The following is a 22,462-nucleotide window of genomic DNA, read 5'->3' as shown; positions in this document are numbered from 1 at the left end:
ATGCTTCAAACTTGTAAATCAAATCACTCTTTAGCTGATTTTCAGTCTCTTTGATATTCTATAGCTCCCTCTAATGGACAGAGTCCCCTCACTGAAGTTATTTTAGCTCAATCTCCACATTGTGAATTCTGTGATTGGGAAGCTCAAACAGTGCATAGCCCCCAGCTATGTTCTTTTCCAACATTGATTTCTGCAGCTGAAAATCTGCCAGACTTGGTATAATTTATATATATATATATATATTTTTCCCCTTTGGCAGGAGGGAGTAGCAGCCCACATTCTTTGCCGGGAAGAGCTTAAGTACCATTAATCACTTGATTCTGTATTAATAATTAATGTTTTTCCAATTTCTTAGTTTTCCTACGATAAGTCACCAGAGACCAATGTTCTTTTCTACGTGAAGGACAAGGAGTCAGACAAGAAGATGGACAGCACGCTGAATGGTATGCTCTCACATTTTAATGTGGAGACCTTATTTGTAATGCCTTGTTTATACACTGCTAGTCCCAATGTGGGGAATCCATTAAACTCAAAGAAACTATCTTTACTCAATGTTTGGAAATTAACCAGCAAATTAACTGGTGATGATAAATTGGTATTATCATTTTCATTTTGACAGCATATTAAAGATTAATTTAAATTCATTTTATTTTTCCATCATGCAATGTAAAGCCAAATGATCATATTTGACCAATATCATAATAATCTTTACTCTCCGTAAAATATCTTGTTTAGTATTCTCCATAAACACCATATATTTTGCAAATATTCTACAAAGGCTGTTCAATTATCTTTGAGTGAGTCTAGCATCTCTTTAGAAAATCACTTTAATTAAGGAGCGACCACCCATCCTGAAAAGCATGCAGAGGAAATGGGGTAAATATGTGAAGTGTTTGTGGCTTGTCCCCCCCACCCCCCCACCCCCACCATTTATCTTAGTCACCCTATATAACTGCTCCGTGGGGAGGGAAGACTGCAGTCTCTGTAAAAATGCCGACCCAAAGTACAGCTGTGTGTGGTGCGCCAAACAGAAGGCATGCGTTTATGAGAAGCTATGCAATACTCAACACGGCTCCGAGCATCCCGACAACATTGAGTGCCCTGACCCCCAGATCACTGATGTAAGTATTCACAGAGTTGTCATGTCTGTGTGTTGACCTTTCAGCTAGCAACAGTAGATGCTGGCTTTACTTTGGTGATTGGATTGAGACACATTATTGGTGATATTTTTTTTTAACTCCTGTTTGTTGATGGAGCCACTGAAAGTCTGTTTCTCCTTCAGGGCATGTTAAGCTGATCTGCAGCCTATTACACCGGATCAATTCTTTCTTTTACTTACTTAGCTGTTGGCACCTCATTTCCATTGACCAAATTCCACCAATAATGTGCTGATGCAACAGAGGTTATGACCGTCCATACTCCTGCCTGACCCATACATGTAACTGTTCCACATAAATCTCTACACCATCCTTTCGCTGAAATATGTAGGGGTCACTACAACAGGAAGTTGCAGAAAATCAAAGGGGGGGGGGGGCTGTCTAGTGTGTTGTCCATCTGTTGTCCATCTGTCAAGGTCTGCTTGAAGTGTCTCTATCATAACAGGATTGGTTTTCATGCATTTTGAAGATGTTTCATAGCAGGGTAGTCTCACTTGAAGTCACACTTGCTTTGCAGATCAACATTTGATGTAAAATTAGCAAATTCTTTCTTCTTGTAAACCACCACCCCCACTCCCACACGCCTTCTCTTCCTATTCAGATCATCCCTCTTTATGGACCTCTGCGAGGAGGCATCTCAATCACTATCCGTGGCTCCAACCTTGGCATACACAAGGAAGATATTAAAAACATCACAGTGGTTGGAGAGCCTTGTATCCATCAACCCGAGAAGTACTCTGTCTCCACAAGGTAATAATCACTCACATTGATGTATTTATGCAGGTTTATGAGCTGCAGTGTATTGAATTCTGCTGGTCAAACTGTGTATAGGCAGCTTTTATCCAACGTCTTCATTTCATTAAGTCTTGGATACGTTTTCAGGCACAGAGTGTTTCTTTCAATGAGGCAACCTGAGTGTATATTTGAATTTGCTCACTATATCATTGTATTGATTGGAAAGTCTCCAGCCAATTAAGAAACATCACCCTTTAAAAGCAGACAAACTTTTATTTAAAATCCCACTGAAGTATGCAAAAGTGCTACCATCAATACTTGAAACTATCCAAACTACACTTTCTGCAAAAAAAGGTACCTTCTAATATATTATTATATATTGCATTTGGAGAGTACTGATGCAACAATCCGTAAGAAGCATTTTACTGTTGTAGCTGGGTAAGGTGGAAATGGTTTTAACTACTTTACATACATTTTAGTGAGATGATTAAAGGAGTAGGATAGATGAAATACCATGCTCTGCAACGCATCCTTTTCTTCCTCTACTAACATCTTAAACTCAATGGTATTTGTGTTAGCAAAGTAAACTCAACTATCAACTTAAAAGCGGTAGCAGCTCTGGTGGTGTGCTGGTGGAAACAGATATATCTCTCTTAGTTCGCATATGGAAAGACATGCGTCTCTGTTCTCCAGCTTCTTTTTCTTTTTTTTTTTTTTTTTTTTTGGGGGGGGGGGGGCAGATGATGATTTCAAAAATTTTTAATCATCTTTTCATCAAATATTTTGCCCAATTCAACCAAGTCTTCAAAAAAGCTGGAGGTCACCATTCATCATGTTCAAATTCTAATCATTTCAACACTTTGCACTTGCTGTGGTATTTCAACATAATAAGTGGCTCTGCAAATAACCTTTCTTGCCTGGGCAGCACGGCGAAATAGTGTTTAGTGCAGTATCGCCACAACAACAAGGTCATAGGTTCGATACCCATGTCTGGGGCCTTTCTATTCAGAGATTGCATGTTCTCCCCGTGCCTGTGTGGGTTGCCTGATTTCCTCCCACCGTCCAAAGACATCATGTTTGGGTTAACTGGAGACTCTAAATTGTCCGTAGGTCTGAGTGTGAGTCGAGTGGTTGTTGGTCTGTGTGTTGACCCTGTGATGGACAGGAGACCTGTCCAGTGTGTACCCTTCTCTGGCCCAAAGTGAGCTGGGATTGGCTCCAGCATCCCCCCGCAACCTGGAAGCAGATAAGCAATAGAAAACAAATGAATGAATGATTTAATTGTTCTTTGGACACAAAATCCAGAGGAGCACTGATATAATTAAAAATACCCAAGAATTTAAACAAGCCAGATTTTCACCAATATGTCACTGTTAAATACCACATCCATCTTCATACCACGCAGGAGGAATGTCCATTTCCAGTGCCTTTACGTTGTTTACCCCTGGGATGCTAAGGGGGTCTGGTCCTGTGCTATCCCTGTTTCTGTTAGAGTGGCAGCAGCAAGAAAGATGAAGTTTTGATCTGTCTGTCTCATATGTGGACCTGGCAGGTTAATAATGCATAATATTATTAGCAGCCTCTCTGTGGTGAGTTTGCTTTGACGTTTTGCCCAATCACGCATCTCCACTTCAGCACTCGGCACAATATCATCGGGGTGTGGCACCTATCATTTTTGTCATTTCTACAGCTCTGGGTCTGCATTTTCCACCAAAGGCAAGTCGTGTGCAGCAAAACAGTCCCCATTTCTTTCTATGGTACCCTTCAAGTCTCGCACTCAGGCTGCACTTCATCTTTCTCACTCTCAAACTCTCTCCTGTGTATCTAAACTCCCAGGAAGGATTTCATTTACAGAGGTCAGCCATTACTTCAGCCATTTTCAGCTTGCAGTCATCAATGGAACCCTCATTTGGCCTTTCACACATGAGTGCTGTGAAAGGCAACTCAAGATATCATATTCCCTGCCATCATTCTGTTTTTGTAAGCATTCACTAACGGAACACTTTCCGACTCATGGCAGCTTGATTATTTTCACTTTAAAGTTTTACTTGTAGCATCTATCGGTGAATTACTTACAGATGTACTTCAGAAACTCTGCTGTAGATTGCTAATCACCATGTCCCCATATGTTAATGCAGAATTCAAATAAATTCTAAAGCATTCAACTCACAAACACATTGCAGCTGCTTCTGTTATCATTTTCAATTTCAGACTTTAAAAGCAAAAAGGGTTTTTGCTTTGTGTTAACACTCCACTGGGCAGCCAGGTCTCGGTTACTCCTACTGTAATTCTAGATGGACGCGCTCATCACAAGTCTTGATTACAGCAAAATAATATTTTCAACCATCCCAGAATGGCTTAACATGGTTGCAGAGGCAGTCCTGGCTAGTTATGCACCCTAAGCGAAACATTAATTGGTGCCCCCCCCCCCCCCTTAACCCATTCCCCCCAACATACAAATACAGGAATATATTATATTATTTGTTATTTTATTACATATATTAAGTACAAAACTTAACAAGAATAGAGAAACAAATACAAAGATAAATAAATGAAATTGTGTAAACATCAATATAACCAACAAATCCTTCATCACACAAATACAAATTAATGAAATATAATATAAAAAACAACTACTACTACCATAACAACAACTACTACTACAAATGAATAAAATAAAAAAAACAAATAATGCTAATAATATAATAATGAACATAATCTGAATTCAGTGCTCAGACTGTAGCATATTTTTCAACTTGGGTCTTAATTTTCCTCTGAGAGTGAGACTCTCTACCTGCTCACAGCTTTTGCAGCCGCAAGTTGATCCCCCGCTCCCCCTCTCCCTTTCCTTTTCTTCTGACACAGACACACACAACCTGTATCACTCTCAGTAACAAGTTGATGTGATAGTAGGGGCGCAGCAGAGCACACTGAAATGAGCGGTATTATTCTAGAAATCTGGCGACTTTTTTTTTTGTTTGTTTGTTTGTTTGTTTGTTTTTGTTTTTGAGGGCACTCTTTTTTCTTTTTTTTTTTTTTAAGGACGCTTGTGCGCCCCCAAATAGATTGCGCCCTGGGTGATCGCCCACATTGCATAATTGACCAGGGAATAACACTCGGTGTCGGGTTCTTTGGGTTAAAAACTCCCACCATCAAATCTGCTCATCATTCTGATCTGTGAAAGATCTGCGATACTTTGAGTTAGAGGAGATTTTAGTTTTAGTGGAAGGACTCTATTCAAGCATCTCCCAACTGTTCAGTATTTGAGTTGATGTGCCTTGTTGGTTTCTAACTCTGGGGAATAATCCTGAGTATCAATGGTTAAATACTGTTTTTGGCTAATTAATTGGTTATTTATGAGTGCTGATCACATGACCCTATTTTTAGTTTACAGAGCAGCTTGAATTCTCTGAAATATGTAATTTCCAAAGCTCTGGAGATGTACCACACAGATTTCTTTGGTTTTGTGTTCATGTCACAAACACACCTAGTCCTACTTCATTTCAAAGGTGCTTTAATGAGCTGGGTATTTGCAAAAAAAAAAAAAAAAACCCACTGGAATAAACTCTCAAGTCTGTCAAGTTAACTTCATACAAATGGTCTATAGAAGAGAAAACACCCACATCATTGCCCTGCGCCCACTACACCAGAACTGTTGACACCTGGCAAGATGGATTCACGTTTTGGACAAATTCTTGTCCCGCCATCTGCATGATGAGGCATAAACCAGGATTTATGAGACCAGATGGATTGTTTTTCGCCCTTAAATCTTCCAGCTTTGGAGTCTACTGTTGCCTTGAGTATTATTCCTTCTGCTGCTTGCAGTAGCTTACTTTCTTTAGCTTTAAAGTTTTTTCATCACATTATTATTAGTTTATCTTTATTACATAATTTCAGCATTCCTTCTCATTATCATTTCTCCTGTTAATTTTCTACTCGGGGCCCCACCTGTTAGCCTATGTGATGTGTGCCATTTTCTGCTGACCTCTTTCATCAGCAACACATTTTCCCCTCAGGACTGCAGCAGACTTAGACATGTTCAGTTTATCACACGATTCACAGTAAACTACAGACACTCCAAAGTGGGAAAAATCCCAGGGGGTTCAATTTCTGACTTTTTATTGGCAGTCACTCTGGTTTTAGAAATCACACCATATTCGTAAGAGCTTAGTCAACAGCATTAATTAAACATCAGAGCAACCTGTTTAGCATGTCTGCCATTTAATTTTCACAAATTTTTCACAGTACATGTTGAACATTCTCTTGATCCAATGAACAAATTTGAGTATTTATTGCCTTTCTTTGTCTTGTGGGAAAGTTAACAAAGAATAATTGTCAGTGTTACTCAGACAAATGATAAATGGAGAAAGTAATTGTAACTGGCTGCCCTAAGTCAAAATGTTTTCTCATCTTCGGTTTTCTTTCATGTTGTCCTATCCAGCGTGGTGTGTGAGATTGGACCTGTCGGCCATTTGAGGCAATACTGGGGCCAAGTGGAGGTGGTGGTGAAGGGGGGTAAGAGAGGAACATCCTCCATGAACTTCACCTACAGGGTAAATGCTCTCTTTTGCAGACCAACATTTGCTCCTCAACTGCATTTTCCGTATAGATGCGTGCAATTATGACCCAGAAAATAAACACATCCAAAGTCTTTCAGCTGATGTTGTTTTATGGACTCTATTATGTTTTTTCCATTTCCTGGCTGCACAGAGCTCCTTATCAAAACATATGAAGGGCATGCAATGTTAAGTGCAATGTTCAAATACAACATCTAATGCATTAGGAAGTTATGTTCTTATACGCTGTCATATTACAATTGTAATGTATTGCAACATATGCTAGAATGTGTATGCGTTCGTCTTTAACCAGATGCTGTGCAGTAGTTCCCCCTTTCTTTCTAATACTTTAACAGGCTGCAGCGTAACTATTTAACTGGCTTTTCATATCTCTGGCTCCGCTAAAGCTTCCCCACAGGGGAGTGCTCCGCCTAACTGTTTGCTCAGCAAATTGAGGCAGATGTGGTGTGTGTGTGTGTGTTTGCGTGTGTGCGTGTGTGTTTGCGTGTGTGCGTGTGTGTGTGTGTGTGTGTGTGTGTGTGTGTTTGTGTTGGTGCTTGTGTATGCTTGTAAATCCTTCCGGAGGAAAGATGAGTGTGTATTCATGTTGCATCCTGTGACCCATCCCTCCCTCCCAACAGGACCCCATTCCTGAGACAGTGACACCTGCTAAAGGTCCTAAAGCAGGGGGCACCCTCATTACAATTTCCGGGCGATTTCTGGACACTGGTAGTAAGGATGATGTCCGGGTTACCATTGGAGGGGTGGACTGTGCTGTGTAAGGATTTCCTCCCTCAATAATTGTCACACACACCAGAGACTTCTTTTTTTGTGTCCAGTCTATTAGGTAGATAAGTGCCACTTTTTATTCAGACAACGTATTCTGTAAAATTTTATAGTATTCACACTTTAAAGCCAGTAAATAGTTTTTTGTTTTTTTTTTCTAAGTAAAAATGGAATTGACCTTAACTGTGGTGTCATAAACAGGATTTTTTTTTTCTCTCTCTGCCATTTGCTTTCAACGTTGTGGCCACAGGTTTTCTGTCAAAACTGATCCACAGTGACATTTTAGGCAGCAGTAAGGGAAAAATAACAAGGTAGAAAATAAGCAAAGCTAGGATTTAACAAGCTGCCAGCCTGCTGCCATGTTGGCTTCCGCTGCACATTGACCTTGTGCGACCCCCACTTTTCCAGGCAGCCAGTGCAAAGTTATGTCCTTGTCTTGGCAGGGAGCAATTCGGAGAAAAGATCACATGCAGGACAGGAGAATATCAAGCAGATAAGGTGCCCTCTGAACCTCTCACCGTCACAGTGAAGTATGGGAAGAGCACCCAAGCAACCATTCAAAATGCCTTCCAGTTCTCTGAAAACCCCATCGTACTGGACCATTACCCAAAAGGAAGCTTTGTCTGGTCAGTCTGATTTATCCTCTTGCATGTCTCACGCCTCTAATCAAAGTATTTCATTTAGGGCCTTTGGCACTTTCATTTTATCTGGAGGGGGCTACAGGAGTTGGCAGAGATGTCTTTTATTAGTATTTAATATTAATATTAATAATATTAATATTAAATAAATATTAAGTATTTATTTGACATATGACATATTTGACATATTTACATTTTTTTGTAGATTTTTTTGTAGATCTATTTAGGGATGACAACCCTGGACAGATTGAATCTATCACATGGTCAACATGTGGGGACATACAACTGTTCCCACTCAGGCCTACAGGCAATTTAGAGTCACAAAGTTACCTGACCTGCAAGTCTTTGGAGAATCAAACCCAGTGACTCTGGAGATCTTTTAGTTCCATTATGCCATAATTTTTCATTTAGCACTGCAACTGTCAAAATTTGACCTTGTCCAACATTTAATTCTGTACCTAAACTAAAAACAACACAATTCACTCTAAATATGATAACACACATGCTAAACATCAGCAAATTAGCATTGTGACAATGAGCATGTTATCCTGAGGTTTTTGCATTTACCCGTTTTAAGCTTCAGCTTCCACACCCTTCATAAAGAGGTTCGTGTTTCTTCAACAGAGGTGGTGTGGAAAATATTACTGACTTATCATTAACAAAACGGAAAAAAGGACAGGAATATAAAACCAAGGTTGATGAATAAAGGGATTTTTCAGTGAATTCATCATGCTGTGCTGTTGTTTTTTAAGTAGAGAAGTAGGGAAAGAGAGCTGCCATCAATGACAAGGTCAAACAGAACCGTACTGTATATGGGAAATTGAACACTCTGAAAGCCACCAGCCTTCTTCCTGCAAGCTTCATTCAGTGTGAAGCTTTAGTAAAGGTCATTAATGGTAAAAACATTTTTGTTAAAAGCCCAAACTATCCTCCAAGAGTTGCTGAGAATCCCTTTGTGTGTGTGTGTGTTTGTCTGACTTCTGATTGGCTCAAGGGGATACATCTGTTAGCCTTTGATGTTGTAAGAAACTCCATGTTCATCACTGAAAATGGGTGCATTATAAGTTTACCTTACTTCTTTATTTTTGTGCAACTGAAAGCATAAGAGCACATGAGATTAGTCATGCACACTGGAAGACAGATATGCAACTCATAGAGTAAACTAATTTCTTTTCATCTCTGGTGAAAATTACCTCTGGTGCAATATAAGAGCCATGTCTGCCTATATATAACTCTCACCGGTATGTCTATGCTTATACATGTGTTTCCCCATGTTTTTGCTGAATATACTTATATTTGTGTTTGTGTTTCAGTGGTGGGAGAAACATTGTGGTGACCGGCTCTGGATTTAACCTGATCCAGACTGCTGTTATGAAGGTCCAGGGAGACAACTTTACTGCTATTGAGGTTTCTGTTCCTTTTATTTATCAGGATCTTTCTCTTTCTATCATCCCCAACCTGTAATGATGACAATTTCTGTGCTCTCGTCACGCTTTGCCTTTACTGTCTTTTTCCTATGATTCTTCACTTTTCCATTCGTTCCCCCATCACAGTAGCAGCACTGTCCATCAATCCAGCCACATCTCATGGGCCCACAACAACAGTGGTGATTCATTCAAACTCTGAAGCATTTCAAGTCTTTTAGCATACACAACCACACACACTCTGTATCTCCCATTCTGTGCTTCCACTGATCAGTGAGATTTCATGAGCGAGTATTAATTAATCTTACTAACTTCTCCGACCACAAATCCTTCAAAACTGTTGGATTGCAGATAGCAGTACCATTGTTTTACTCTTTCTAAAATCTAACTATGGTCCTCATCCAGCTTAAGTAGGAGTGACTCTGCCAGGCAACTTGAAGGAGTTACTCACAGCTGCTTGCCAGCGCCTGCCCTCCAGTGTACTGACCAGTGTTAAGCAGGACTGATTTTGTTCATTCCCTTTAAAGGGCTAAATTTAATACCGGCATTAAGGCTGCAGAAGATTATGTGACTATGCCGCTCTTCACCACTTTACCCTGGTCCAAGTCCCTGGTCCCTGCTACCCTGGGAGAGGAGAGATTTGAAAAGACTTATAGCTGCCCCAAACTAACAGTGTATGTAATGTAATGTGTTATCTCAAAGGCCTTGGCTGGTCAGCTCCATAAGCTTTCCCTTGGTTTAAGTCCATCTGCTGAACTGGACCCAAATATTTGGTGACATTATGCTGTTGGCTTGTGGTGAAAAACATGTTCATTACATTGTAGGTCAAGTAAGCAATGTTTTTTATTAGTCTGACAAATGTGTCTTCATGCACACCTTTTTTAAGAAAACATTTAAACATTGGTCATGTTTAACTTGCTTTATCCATAAAATTGTTGATTGATGACAACGCAACATGACATGATGCAGTTTGTGTGTCCTGTCCACATTGTTCTATAAGCCAAATAAATTAGATTTTTTTTAATTCATGAATTTATCAGCATATCTTTGTGATCACTGCTGCTAAATGAGCCCAAACTGGAAATACTATATAAAGATATTATTTCATTGTAAGACACTCTTCATCCAGCACTTTCAGGTAACAACATTTACTAGTCCAACATAGTGTATGAACTAATGACATTCTCCTCAGCCCCTGCTGCAATTTGAGCTATGTGCTGATTAGTAAATAGTAGATAAATAGTAGAAATAGTAGAATGCTGATAGGAAAAAGTTCTCTGGTAATGACAGGTCCAAAGTTTACTCAAAAGCAATATTAATTTGGGCTGATTCATTAAATAACTAGTTTGAAAGTAGCTAGTTGTTGGTAGCTGTTACTGCTGTCTATAGACAAACTTAGTAATGGACTTTCAAATAGCTGGTACCACCCAATTATGTTCATAGTTTATTGACAAAAGGCATTTGACTCATACCAACCGCCCTCAAAATTTATAGTAGGTCTTTGAATTTTTCAAAGCATTATTCAATGTTGCCTACGTCTTTTGCCTCTTCCTTTTGAAGACTGTGTGTGACTTTGGGGTTTAGCTGTCACATGCAGTATTGTCAGCCCTGTATGGAAACAATCAGAGAATGACAGAAGTATCACCATCAGTCCAGTTAATCAAACGCAAATAAACAAAGCCAGAGGAGGAATAATTCATTCTGGCTTGTGATTCATCATGGCTGCTTTTCTACGATGGCAGATGGAGATTTTAATAGAATTACTGGAAAGAGACATCACTTTACTTACCCTATTGTACTAAACTCCGCTCACTACCCCACCCCCAGAAGATTCCTCATCACACAACAAAAACATCAATTCACTGCTTCCTGAACGCCCACACGCCTTATGCTTTTATTTCTAATCAAAACCCTAAAAGTATCATTTTGTGTTGTCTTGCTTACTTTGTGTGTAACTACTTGGCTGTTTCTTTGGTTGTGAATTTTCCTCTCCCTCAATCACTTTCAGGTTGCGAGTGAAAAGAATGACACAGTCATCCAGTTTCAATCCCCGACGATAAACAGCTCCTCGAACCAACTCTTTAAAACATCCATTCAGCTCGACAACTACAAGAAGGACCTTAAACCCTTCGACTACCACCCCAACCCCATATTTAATGAACTGACGAAGAAGGTCATAACAGAGGCCAGCATCATCATTGTCACCGTGAGTACACAAGACTAAGATTAATGGTGGTGTTCTTTGGCTTGAGGTCGAAATGGAAAAAATGCTGAACTGCAGACTCCACATTTGTGGAGTTTAGCTGTTGATGTTATGGTTGAGTTCCACTGCAGTTAAAATCTATGTAAATAACTACACTTTTTTTTTTTTTTTTTTTTTTAATCTCAGTAGGGTGATTGTTTTGGAAGTCAAATGAACCAGGGTGAATGTTTATTAGAAGTCCCAATTAGCAGATATTTTTTTTTATTTTTAAACCTTGGAAACAGAGGATTTAAGCCATTATAATGAATATGAATATCTCTAAAAGAGCTGGGTCAAAAGGTTATAGCAGAAAAAGACACATTTCTGTGATGCAAAAATTAGGCTTTTTTGGTTGTTCCTCTGAACTGTAACTTTTTTAGTACTGTAATGCAGACATTCAGTAATGAAGAACCTATTTTTTCGGTTGATGGTGATGTGTCATTTAAACATAACCAAAAGTTTGAATGTTTTTACAATGCACAAAATTAATGCATTATTCATAAATTTGATCTTATTGACATATATGGGAGAAATTAAAATAGAGGATAAATAAAAATAAATCAAAGTGCGCCGGCCTAAATTAATTTTTGCACTTCTTGTTGATCTTTCAACTATCTGTATATCTGTATTTGTAATAATTATGATCAACGCTTCTCTCCAATTATTGTAGATCATTTTTCTGCATTCATTTTGGCTTATAGCATTTCAGAAAGTGCTTCTAAATGTATTGCATAAAAGCAAAGACCTTTGATGTAATTGATTATCAGAATTGTTCAGATTTCTTGCAAAACAGCCTGTTGCTTTACATGAAGGGTCCCCATGAAACTCTTAGTTTAGATTTCTTTAGGTAAACACCCTTTAGGTAAATTAGTGGGGAAAGAAAAAGTTCAAAAGTCATTTCAATTACTCAGCTGTTGGTTCACTTAAACTTATTTCACCTTTGCATTAGAATATTTGAAAGCATGTCTGTAGATATAGAAGTATGCAGTTGAATATTAAAGTGTATACAGCAGCAGTGCCAGGGCTGTGGGATTGACTGGAGCTGTGCCTGGAGTGTCTTCCGGAAGAAATGTGTTTACAACGACTATAATCTTAATCTTTCTAATTAATTTTGGCACTAATGATGGAACAGAAAAGAGCTATTATAAACTTTCCACCCATTACAAAATTAAAAATTAAATTTACAATAATGTTTTTAACACACAACATATGAGCCTTGATGCTTTATAAACACAGTAATTAATCCTCCCGCCTCCATATTGCTCAGTCACGACTCTTTGAGTGTTAACAGTTGTTCTTCTCCTGAAGGGTCGAGGATTCTCCAAAGCTATGACGGCCAAAGAGGCTCAGGCATTTGTGGGCGATGTTTCCTGTGTCGTCAACACACTTCAGGATGACAAGCTGTTCCTGGACCCACCACCCATCCCGCCCCGCGCTCGCTCCAGGCGGCACCGCAGGGACACCCGGCCCGAGATGCTGGATCTCATGGTCAGATGCAACACAAATAGACACACAAAACCCACAATGTGTTTGGATCACAGTAACCACAGTAGAGATGTTACTAAAACACTGAAAAAATGCAATGTGAATAAAACTAGGAAAGGAAAATCAGTGTACTTTCCATATTCAAAGCACATCATGCAGAAAAAGGCATTGTGAATGCTATTAACATATATATTATGTCATCAGAGTCCTATTATGTGAGCATTAATGGTGAAGCAGAATTGTATCAGGCTGAGATGAAGCCAATTTTCCATTGATTGTTTGATTTATGAAAATTAAAATAGAGGTTTTTTCCTCTGTCTTGGAAAGAAAAGCAACATATCCACACATCTGAGAGGCTGAGACCATGGAGTGTTGACTTGGATTATAATATGGCTGACAATTACTGATCTGTCTCTTTTACATACACTACTGTAGCTAGTCCAGTCTATATTAACATGTCATATTTTATAAGCTCCTGGAATTTTAATTTTTAAAGTAACTAGTCAGTAAAGCTGTTAGTAAAAAGTTGTATGTGTCAAGTGGCATAAAACAAAAATACTTGAGCATTGTACAAGTACCTTAGATTTGTATTTAACTGAAGTACTCTCTGTCACTGTAGACAGAGACTTGTAGATGAGAGTGGGCATGCATACTAAATCTTTACTGTTTCTCTGGGTGTAACCTATGTACAATGAGACATTTTTTTTTTCCCCCACCATTTTAACAATTTTCATATAGACGCAGGCTCTTTTAATGTGTATTTCATTAAAGCCAAGCCACAGTTGTGATGAATACTGTAACCTTTTCTCTAGATAATTTGTCTACATGTAAGTGAGCTATTGTTTTATTTCTGTGGCTGTGTGCCGCATAGGGTGACCGCAGCACTCTCAATAGTGCAGCTTATACCAACACAGAAACACCTTGATTAGAAAGGGTAAAACTCAAAGCATTTATGCATTTTCTCAGTAAATGTGGGCCCTCCAACTTGAACCTATCCCCAGCACTTTAAAAATATTGAAAGGTCCCACAGCTGTTTTAGCAGAACTGCAGGCAATTATGCAGATTCTCCTCAGTCCCCTGTTTCCTTTCCAGCACTGTGGAAGCTTTATCATTGACACCTGCCTGAATTACAGTCTGGCTAAAATGTGGAGCGCCTGTGCAGATAATAAGATTCCTTCTCTGTTTCTCCATAGATCAAGTTTGGGAAGGGGGAGTGGGTGGTTGGCTCGGTGCAATATGAAAATAAGAATGACTCTTCTCTCTACATCATCATCCCTGCTGTTATTGTGCCCATGCTCCTGATCATTGCAATCTCTGTCTACTGCTACAGGTAAGGAAAGACAATCAGTTTACCCTTTCATATCCTATATGTGTTGTCCTAACTTTTTGGTCCTCAGTCTGTTCCAGGCCATTACGCATTTGTTCAACTTCTCAGCACATCTTCAGCTAAATATTCATGAAACACCTACATCATGATAAGCACACCCACAGAAGCAGAATGATCGCCGCAGTAATCAGTTATTTTTGAAAAGGTTTTTTTTTTTTTGTTTGGGGAAAACTTAAAATCCTTTCTTTCCACAAACTTTAATCTCTGCTCGAATGACACTTGATCTGGGTGTGTCTGTCCATTTGTCTTGTCAGGAGAAAGAGCCAACAAGCAGAGAGGGAGTATGAGAAGGTGAAACACCAGCTCGAAAATCTGGAGGAGAGTGTTCGAGATCGCTGCAAGAAAGAATTCACAGGTACAAATGATGCAAAAGGTCTGCAGTGTTGTTAATATCTCTCTCAGGGACCCTGTTTCTTGGAAGCCATGCAGCAATGAAGTGCTTCATAATGCTGATTATATTTCTTTAATAGATTGTACTATGGTAAATTAAATAGGTCTTCCAGCTTAACACTGTGTTATCATTATGAGGTGCGGATTTGCAGAAACACCATGTTTAACACCTGAAATTATTTCTCTCTTCTCTGCCTCTTATACGACCATAATTAAGACAGCCTGGTCATCACACAAATGATAAAAGATTCTTATCAAACGGATAAATTTACCATTTTCCTGGTCCTCTTGCACAGACTTGATGATTGAGATGGAGGACCACACCAATGACCTGAGTGAAGGACGAATCCCCTTCCTGGACTACAAGACCTATACAGACCGTGTCTTCTTCCTGCCCTCTAAAGATGGTGCCAATGATGTGATGATCACAGGGAAGTTGGACATCCCAGAGGCTCGAAGAGCCACGGTGACACAAGCACTCAACCAGTTTTCCAACCTCCTGAACTCCAAGACCTTCCTGATCAATGTAAATATACTTAATCGAGTGGATGAGTATCACTAAATGATCTGATAGCATCCATGTGCATGTCACACTGTGCTGTGTAAAGGTGTGCAGCTTCAGAAAGGGACCGATGCAGGGTACCAATAATAGCCTTACTCTTTACCTGCCGCTGGAAGCATGTTTTATTTTGGAGAAAACGCCTCTTTGTATCATGCAGCCGAGGATTAAAGGTTGCCTATGAAGGGAACTCTCAAATTCCTTGCTATAAATGTCATAACAATGAATTATTAATCAAAAATGGTCAAACTACTTTTTTTTTTATAAGCAAATAGCTGTAGCCTGTGTGAGTTTATAATTAGCCAAAATTAATGCATGCTAACACTTCAAAACTGTAAATGCATATATAGAATGACTTCCATTTTGGTCAGTTTACAATATTCAGTAAACTATAAATTACCATGGGCTTCACTGGTAGCATATATGCAGTATTTCTTTACATATATTTTTGTGACCAAATCCTCTCAGCTCACAGAATTAGCAAACCAGCACATGTTTGGGGAAATCCTGTTGACCTTGATAATAATTCTCACTGGTTTAAAGCTACGCAGAAATTGAAAATGCAGTAGTGGAGTTGTTTCTGAAAACACTAAACCAACCATGTCCATGGTAATGAAGAAGTGTGTCAGTTTATCAATATGGCTCTTTTATGCGTTGAAGAGACTGTGAAGTTTTATGGACTGGAGCTATGAGGCTGTAGCTATACAGACAATTCTCCGAAAATGCAGCAAGATAAACTCACTGTTTGGTTTAATTTTTTCAGATTTTTTTTTTTTTATTATTATTTTTATTATTTTATTTTGATAGTAGTAAAAGGGATAAAAATCACCCAAGCCCGGCCTTATCCACAGTTAATTTGGTGTGCTTTTATTTAATGGTATCACACGAGTGAATTTACCTCCCACTACATAGATAGTGCCTACTCCCTTACATCTCTGCAAGCATTCACAGACTGCCATAACCTGGTTCAATAATACTTCAGGGGATCCTTTATACCTCTTTTGAATTCAGGTTGTCATCCCCTGAAGGAGTCTCTAATGTTTTAGCTAGTTGAGTAGGCTACAGTTTGAGAAGCAGACAACGTGGCAGAGGGAGTCGTATGATTCCTGATGATACAATATTGCTGGCACAAAAATGGCCTCTGAGGTGTTAACTACATACGTGTGGGTGATTCCTTTTCCACTAATTGGTATCTTTTCTAAAGCGTGATATTTTGCATGCCAGAAATAAATTTACCTTGATAATTATTGTTTTCACTAGCATTAGTCTCTTGATCATTTAAAAGCATATCATGTCGGAAATGTTTCTGTGTACACAGACTTAATTAATTCTGCTCGCATTTGCCTGTTCCTGTCTATTTGCGTGGATGTTTGCAGTTTATCCGTACTCTGGAGCGCAGTCATGACTTCAATGCCAGGGCCAAGGTCTACTTCGCCTCCTTGCTGACAGTGGCTCTACACGGGAAATTGGAATACTACACTGACATTATGAGAACACTGCTGCTAGAACTGATGGAGGAGTACGTCCACAGCAAGAACCCCAAACTCATGCTGCGCAGGTGAGTGAGCACCAACTCAGCGCTGCTGCTCAGTAAATACTGATGCAAGCACAAAGAAAATATCACTATCAAGTTCATAGGTAGGACAGTTGGTACAGCTAAGAAATCAAAGCGACTGAGATATTAAAGAAATGACAATCCGACTTTGGTGATCCACCTACTTTTCATTTATTCCTCCAGGATATCAGTTTTCTCACATGCAGTGAAATCATTCCGTGCAGTCATTAAAGGTACAAAGAGAATGAACATGAATAGATTTAGTGATCCAATGGCTCTTCATGCGAAGATGAAGTCAACAGTTGTGGCTCTAAGTCCTGACAATGGTTTTTATCAGGTCAAACTTTCAATTTACCCACTGCTTTTATTTACTGCCAAACAATGCCAAAGCTAACAGCATCTCTGGTATTTTGCTGCTAATTATCAGAATTGCATACATTATTAACATACTAACCTAATATACTGACCATGCTAAGCCTTATACCTTCACTTTGTTGACATTGCTGTTGTGAGTGCATGAATGTTGACATTTAGCTCAGAGGACCAGATCAGAATCATCCCACATTTACAACATGACTATGAAAATATAAGCCAGTTTAGAGGAAGATGGATTTAGTTCAAGCTGTAGTGGACTGTTTCATTCTGTTGCGATGTTTTCTGTTGAATTTCACACTGAACACTGTAGTTCACAATCTTGAGCCAGACGACTGCTTGATCTATTACAGTCCTCCTCCTTCTGTTTCTCCTTCTGTTTTTTCTTTCCCTGTTTGGTGTCCAAACACAATGCTCTGGATGATCTTATTTATTTATTTTTGGGCTCTCCCCCCCTTATCATATTCTTCATAACGTTATACTAACCCTTGACCAGTGGGATATCAATGAAAAATTGCTTTTGGCCCATAATGTTTTTGAGTCAATGCAAAGGTCAGCCACGTCATCCAAATTATTTTGAAAATAGTAATAATGTGCTTGGCATAAAATCAGAACTTGGCAATAGTAGAACGTTGCCAGAGACTGTGGCTGTATTCCTCTGATATTACCTGGAGAGTAATTGCTGGGTGTCGTCTCCCTATAACAATAACCCATAATTCTTGTTGTATCAGTGTCTGTAAACATTCAGTTGACTAATTTGATTGAAGCGAATGAAAAACTGGGGATTCTTAAGAAAATAATCCCCAATTTTAGTTCTTGCTGAGCCTTACCCTGCAATGTTTGTGCCAAGGTCAAATTGTCCACTGACAGCTTCCTCCACTCCCTTAGCAGGACCCGCTTGTCTGACAGTCTAGTCCCTCATCACTGTTGGGAAGGGGGTTGTCTGCATTGTCTGGGCACACTGTGATTGGCTTTCATGCAAGTACACATCTTAATTATCCCCCAATGGAGAGGCTCATTGTGCTGATTAGGCCATTGTGTCAACACAGCCTCCCCCTTACATACAAGACGTTTAATTAGGCATGCTAACAGCTAACAATAGGCGCCACCAGTGGATATATGTCATTTGGATGGGTGAGCCATCAAGTGACCAATCACATGAGTTTTGAATGAAAATATCATGACAATGACAAGCTGTGCAGAAATGCCCCTTGATGTTGTAGAAGTGCTGTCATAAAAAAGTGTCATCTCAAAGTGCACATGAAGATTTAACTTTCTTGGCTTATAGATTCATAGTTTAAAGGGTATGATATGAAATTATTATTATCTGCATTTTTTTACTCTGATTTAAAGAAGTTACATTTTATGTCAGCACTGTTCATTAGAAAACAGGGTTGATTATCCAAAATCATTCAATTTCTAAACAGATGCTAAGAGCTCATCATGTGTGTTTTCCAGGTCAGAGACAGTGGTGGAAAGGATGCTGTGCAATTGGATGTCAATCTGCCTCTACCAGTTTTTGAAGGTAATATCAGTTGTTGTTTTGTTTTTTTCAATTAGAATTTATGAATTGTAATATGATAATATAAGCTTCAAAGATTTTAATAGAACAGCTAGCTCGATAGAAAATGAATTAAGTAATTGACCGTTTCAGTCATTTCCTGCATCAATGCCAAACATTTGATGGTATCAGCTTCTCAAATGTGATCATTATTGTCTTTGCCCTACATAAACTTAATATGTTTGGGTTTTGCACTGCTGGCGTTGCAAGAAAAACATTCAATGACAACACATTGCGCTAGGAAACCATGACCATTTGCTTTCTGTTGTTTTATCAACAGATAATAAGAGGATTGTTTGTTGCAGCCCTAATTACAGGTGTAATTTTTATGGATAGTTATAAAATGCGTAATTTTAAAATGCTTTGATTAATTAAGCGGTGATTTAAGTTCATTATAAACAGTAAATGTGTATCATGACGTGCCACACATTTTAACCAAGTTTATGTTCCAAGCCCATTTTATGGATATCTCAATTCATTTTGTTAGTGCTTGGTATTGAAAATGTGCATTTATCTCTTTCCATCTGGTAATTACAGCAGTTGCATTCTTGACAACACCTACAGCAATTTACAAATGCCTTTTTGTGTATGTGTGCACGCGCGTGCATTTGCACTTGTGCATATGTGTGTGCCAGGACTCTGCAGGTGAGCCCTTGTATAAACTGTTCCGAGCCATCAAACACCAGATTGAGAAAGGGCCAGTGGACGCCAGAGTGAAGAAAGCCAAGTATACCCTCAACGACACTGGCCTATTGGGCGACGATGTGGAGTACTCCGTCCTGGTGAGGACAGACACACAGACCAACAAATTGCACACAAATACTCAGGCATAAAAATTCCACAGTCAGAAAAACTGCACACAAAGCTTGGAGATTGGATGCTTTTCTGTGCCTGGTGAGCAATACAAACACACACACCCACACACACTCACACACACATACATAGACACAGTGCAGTTGCCATGGTAACCACCAAAAGCCCCCAGGCAACTGCCCGCTTTTGTGTGACATCCATTTTCAGTGTCAATGTTCTCGGCTCCAAAATGACACAGCCAACACATTCTAATATAGCAGTGAAATGCATGGCTCAGGTGAAAGTACTACAAGTCACCTACACAGGCTCTTCTTGACCTTCACAACCTGTAGCAGCTCTGCATCCATTTGGGCAGCTTTCTGCCATCAGGAAAAGCCTGAATGTCTCGCTTTGGTGTCATGTTTCAATTATGGAAGCTAATGTGAACACAGCTGTTTTCTGTTAAAGTCAGCACAAACAAAAAGACCCATGGGTAATGCCGTTGTCGAGGACAATTATCAAATTAGCCTGAATTACACGTCTCCCGTCGTGATGGATCGCCATCTATGATTGAATTATAGAAGGAGAAAAAACACCATGAACTAGATTTCACAGGCAGAGACAGTGTTTCCCTTTGGCTTTAATTCACAGTGTGCTCCTCTCGTTCAATTCAAAGACAGACAGGCTCACAAGGTTACTGCTACCACTGGCCCCTCTGAATCAGTTTGAATCAGTTGAGTGGTCAGTTAGTTGTTTTCAGACGGAGTGTGGGAGGTGAGGTGGGTCAGTGTTTGCTCCCGCTGAGTCCTGGGCGTGAGCTGGCCAAGGTGACAGGAGCCCTGTCAGGTGTCACCGCAGTTTGCGTGTGAGGTTGTCTGTGTGTATATGTGTGCATACAGAAGCCTGGTTACCATGACGACAACATCCTGTTGGATCATGTTGTATGTGGGTGTTTGTTTGTGGGCGGGTGGCTGGGTGCTCTGGCCATTTTTGAATATTTCCACATATTTGTCATTTGTTTAGTGCATAGGTGCGTTTTAACAGCACATGCCATCACTAATGCAGTCTATATCTATATCATGGGTCTTCTTTTCCGCAGACCTTGCAAGTGCTGGTGCACGGGGAGGGCCCGGATGTGACACCCGTCAAGGTGCTGAACTGTGACACCATCTCGCAGGTGAAAGAGAAGATCATAGAGCAAGTGTACAGGAACCTGCCGTACTCCCTAAGGCCCAAAGTTGACAGTGTTACACTGGGTGAGTAAATGAGGGCCACCCAAGAGCAGGGTGTGTGGAAGCATGAAATGTGTAATAATGATTAATAATGGAACATTTTACAGAGAGTGGCAAAGATGTTAAAATGGAGGAGCTAATTCCGTTCTGATCGAGTTGCATTTATAATTAAATCAGACTGCAATTATGGAAATAAATAATCGATTATTTATTTAATTTTAACTCTGTTTAATAGATTATATTTGATGATCACTGTCTCTCTCCATACCCCCCCCATATGGCTGTTTGTGGAATAAAACATGCTTTATAGAGACTGAGAAGTTTTCCAGTGTCAGCAGCATGAAGAAATCCTTCATCTTAAAACAAACTTTTGCGCACCACTGTAGTCAGAAACCTAGGGGACTGACTTGAAAGGCTAAAGCTCTATAGACATTTTCCAACATCAAAGTAATTTTATTCCCACGCATGCTGTAGATCTCATTCCTTTATACATTTTAGATAAGCAGAGAGCTGTCTTCTTTCATAGTGAATTGCAAAGAATGCCCTTTTTATTTTGTGGTACTTGTAAATGAATCATGTGGCACTGATGGTGTTGAGCTCAGGTTGACAGTGGTGTCAGGTTTTCCTAAATTGAAAATGTTGGGGTGCAAATCAGTTTAGACTAATATTTCAATTATTCACAAAATACTGATGTCAGTTTTTCATTCAAAATCAGTTCAAGTGTGTCACTGAACCCTAGGGCAGGTGAACCAGGGATACAGATGGATGGCTTTATTTAAGATCACACTCTCATGGGTTAAGTACAGGGTAACCGTGACCCGTGAGAAAATAAATGCATTGTCTCTAATTTCATCTTTGATTGACTTTCTGATCCTGCCTTCTCGACAGAATGGCGCCCTGGCTCGACAGGGCAGATTTTGTCAGATCTGGACTTAACTTCCCAAAAAGAGGGCAGGTGGAGACGCATCAACACTCTGGCACATTACAATGTGAGTAATGATGAGATGCAGATGCTGCAATGCCGTATAAAACTAACAGAAGTGAACCCTCGAAAATAGCGAGGGATGCAAAGAGGCATGGGGGGTGTAAATAACAATGTGTGGGTCTGGGGATGTGAATGGCATTGCTTATCTTCAATCAATTTCAGTCAGAGGCTAAGCTTTTCATCTTGTGCCACAGTTGTGTGTCATTACACATGGCTCCTTATTTTCAGGGAAGTAATAAATGTGTAATTTATTTGCCATATAATGTGCCTTTCATCAAATCAATGCAGAGACTGTAAAAACATTCACCATCGTAGCCTGCATCATAATAATATTTAGATTTTCATAAATAAAAATCTGGTATTATGATTTAAAGCAAACAAGTGTCCAAAAGCTCTATTTTATTTATTTAATTTACATTTACTGTTGATTATACAATGAAAAGTGAGTGAGAGTCACAACCATAGTTTTGTTTAGGTAAACCAGACTGTAGGGAAATTAAGCTGTCATCAATATAAAAATGTATTTAGTTTGTTACCTCAGTGTATGACTGAAAGTCCTATATGTATATGTATATATATATATATATATATAAAAAAGTGTTTGTA

General features: G+C 39.3%; 1 protein-coding gene across 1 annotated transcript in view; it reads left to right on the top strand.

The window, feature by feature from the left end:
* Positions 1–22,462, top strand: part of plxnb2b (plexin b2b) — a 115,895-nt gene that overhangs the window by 84,759 nt on the left and 8,674 nt on the right. Inside the window, exons 12-28 of the mRNA XM_029522841.1 lie at positions 356–443; positions 940–1,121; positions 1,759–1,907; positions 6,334–6,445; positions 7,090–7,226; positions 7,678–7,860; positions 9,186–9,279; positions 11,305–11,502; positions 12,847–13,026; positions 14,217–14,353; positions 14,665–14,765; positions 15,097–15,326; positions 16,736–16,917; positions 18,745–18,811; positions 19,483–19,629; positions 20,739–20,895; positions 21,760–21,860. Coding sequence (XP_029378701.1) covers positions 356–443; positions 940–1,121; positions 1,759–1,907; positions 6,334–6,445; positions 7,090–7,226; positions 7,678–7,860; positions 9,186–9,279; positions 11,305–11,502; positions 12,847–13,026; positions 14,217–14,353; positions 14,665–14,765; positions 15,097–15,326; positions 16,736–16,917; positions 18,745–18,811; positions 19,483–19,629; positions 20,739–20,895; positions 21,760–21,860 — 2,445 coding nt within the window. The remainder of the gene's footprint in view (positions 1–355; positions 444–939; positions 1,122–1,758; positions 1,908–6,333; positions 6,446–7,089; positions 7,227–7,677; positions 7,861–9,185; positions 9,280–11,304; positions 11,503–12,846; positions 13,027–14,216; positions 14,354–14,664; positions 14,766–15,096; positions 15,327–16,735; positions 16,918–18,744; positions 18,812–19,482; positions 19,630–20,738; positions 20,896–21,759; positions 21,861–22,462) is intronic.

This window comes from Echeneis naucrates, chromosome 16 (genome assembly GCF_900963305.1).
Source record: "Echeneis naucrates chromosome 16, fEcheNa1.1, whole genome shotgun sequence".
NCBI lineage: Eukaryota > Metazoa > Chordata > Actinopteri > Carangiformes > Echeneidae > Echeneis > Echeneis naucrates.
This window is presented reverse-complemented; position numbering and strand designations above follow the sequence as displayed.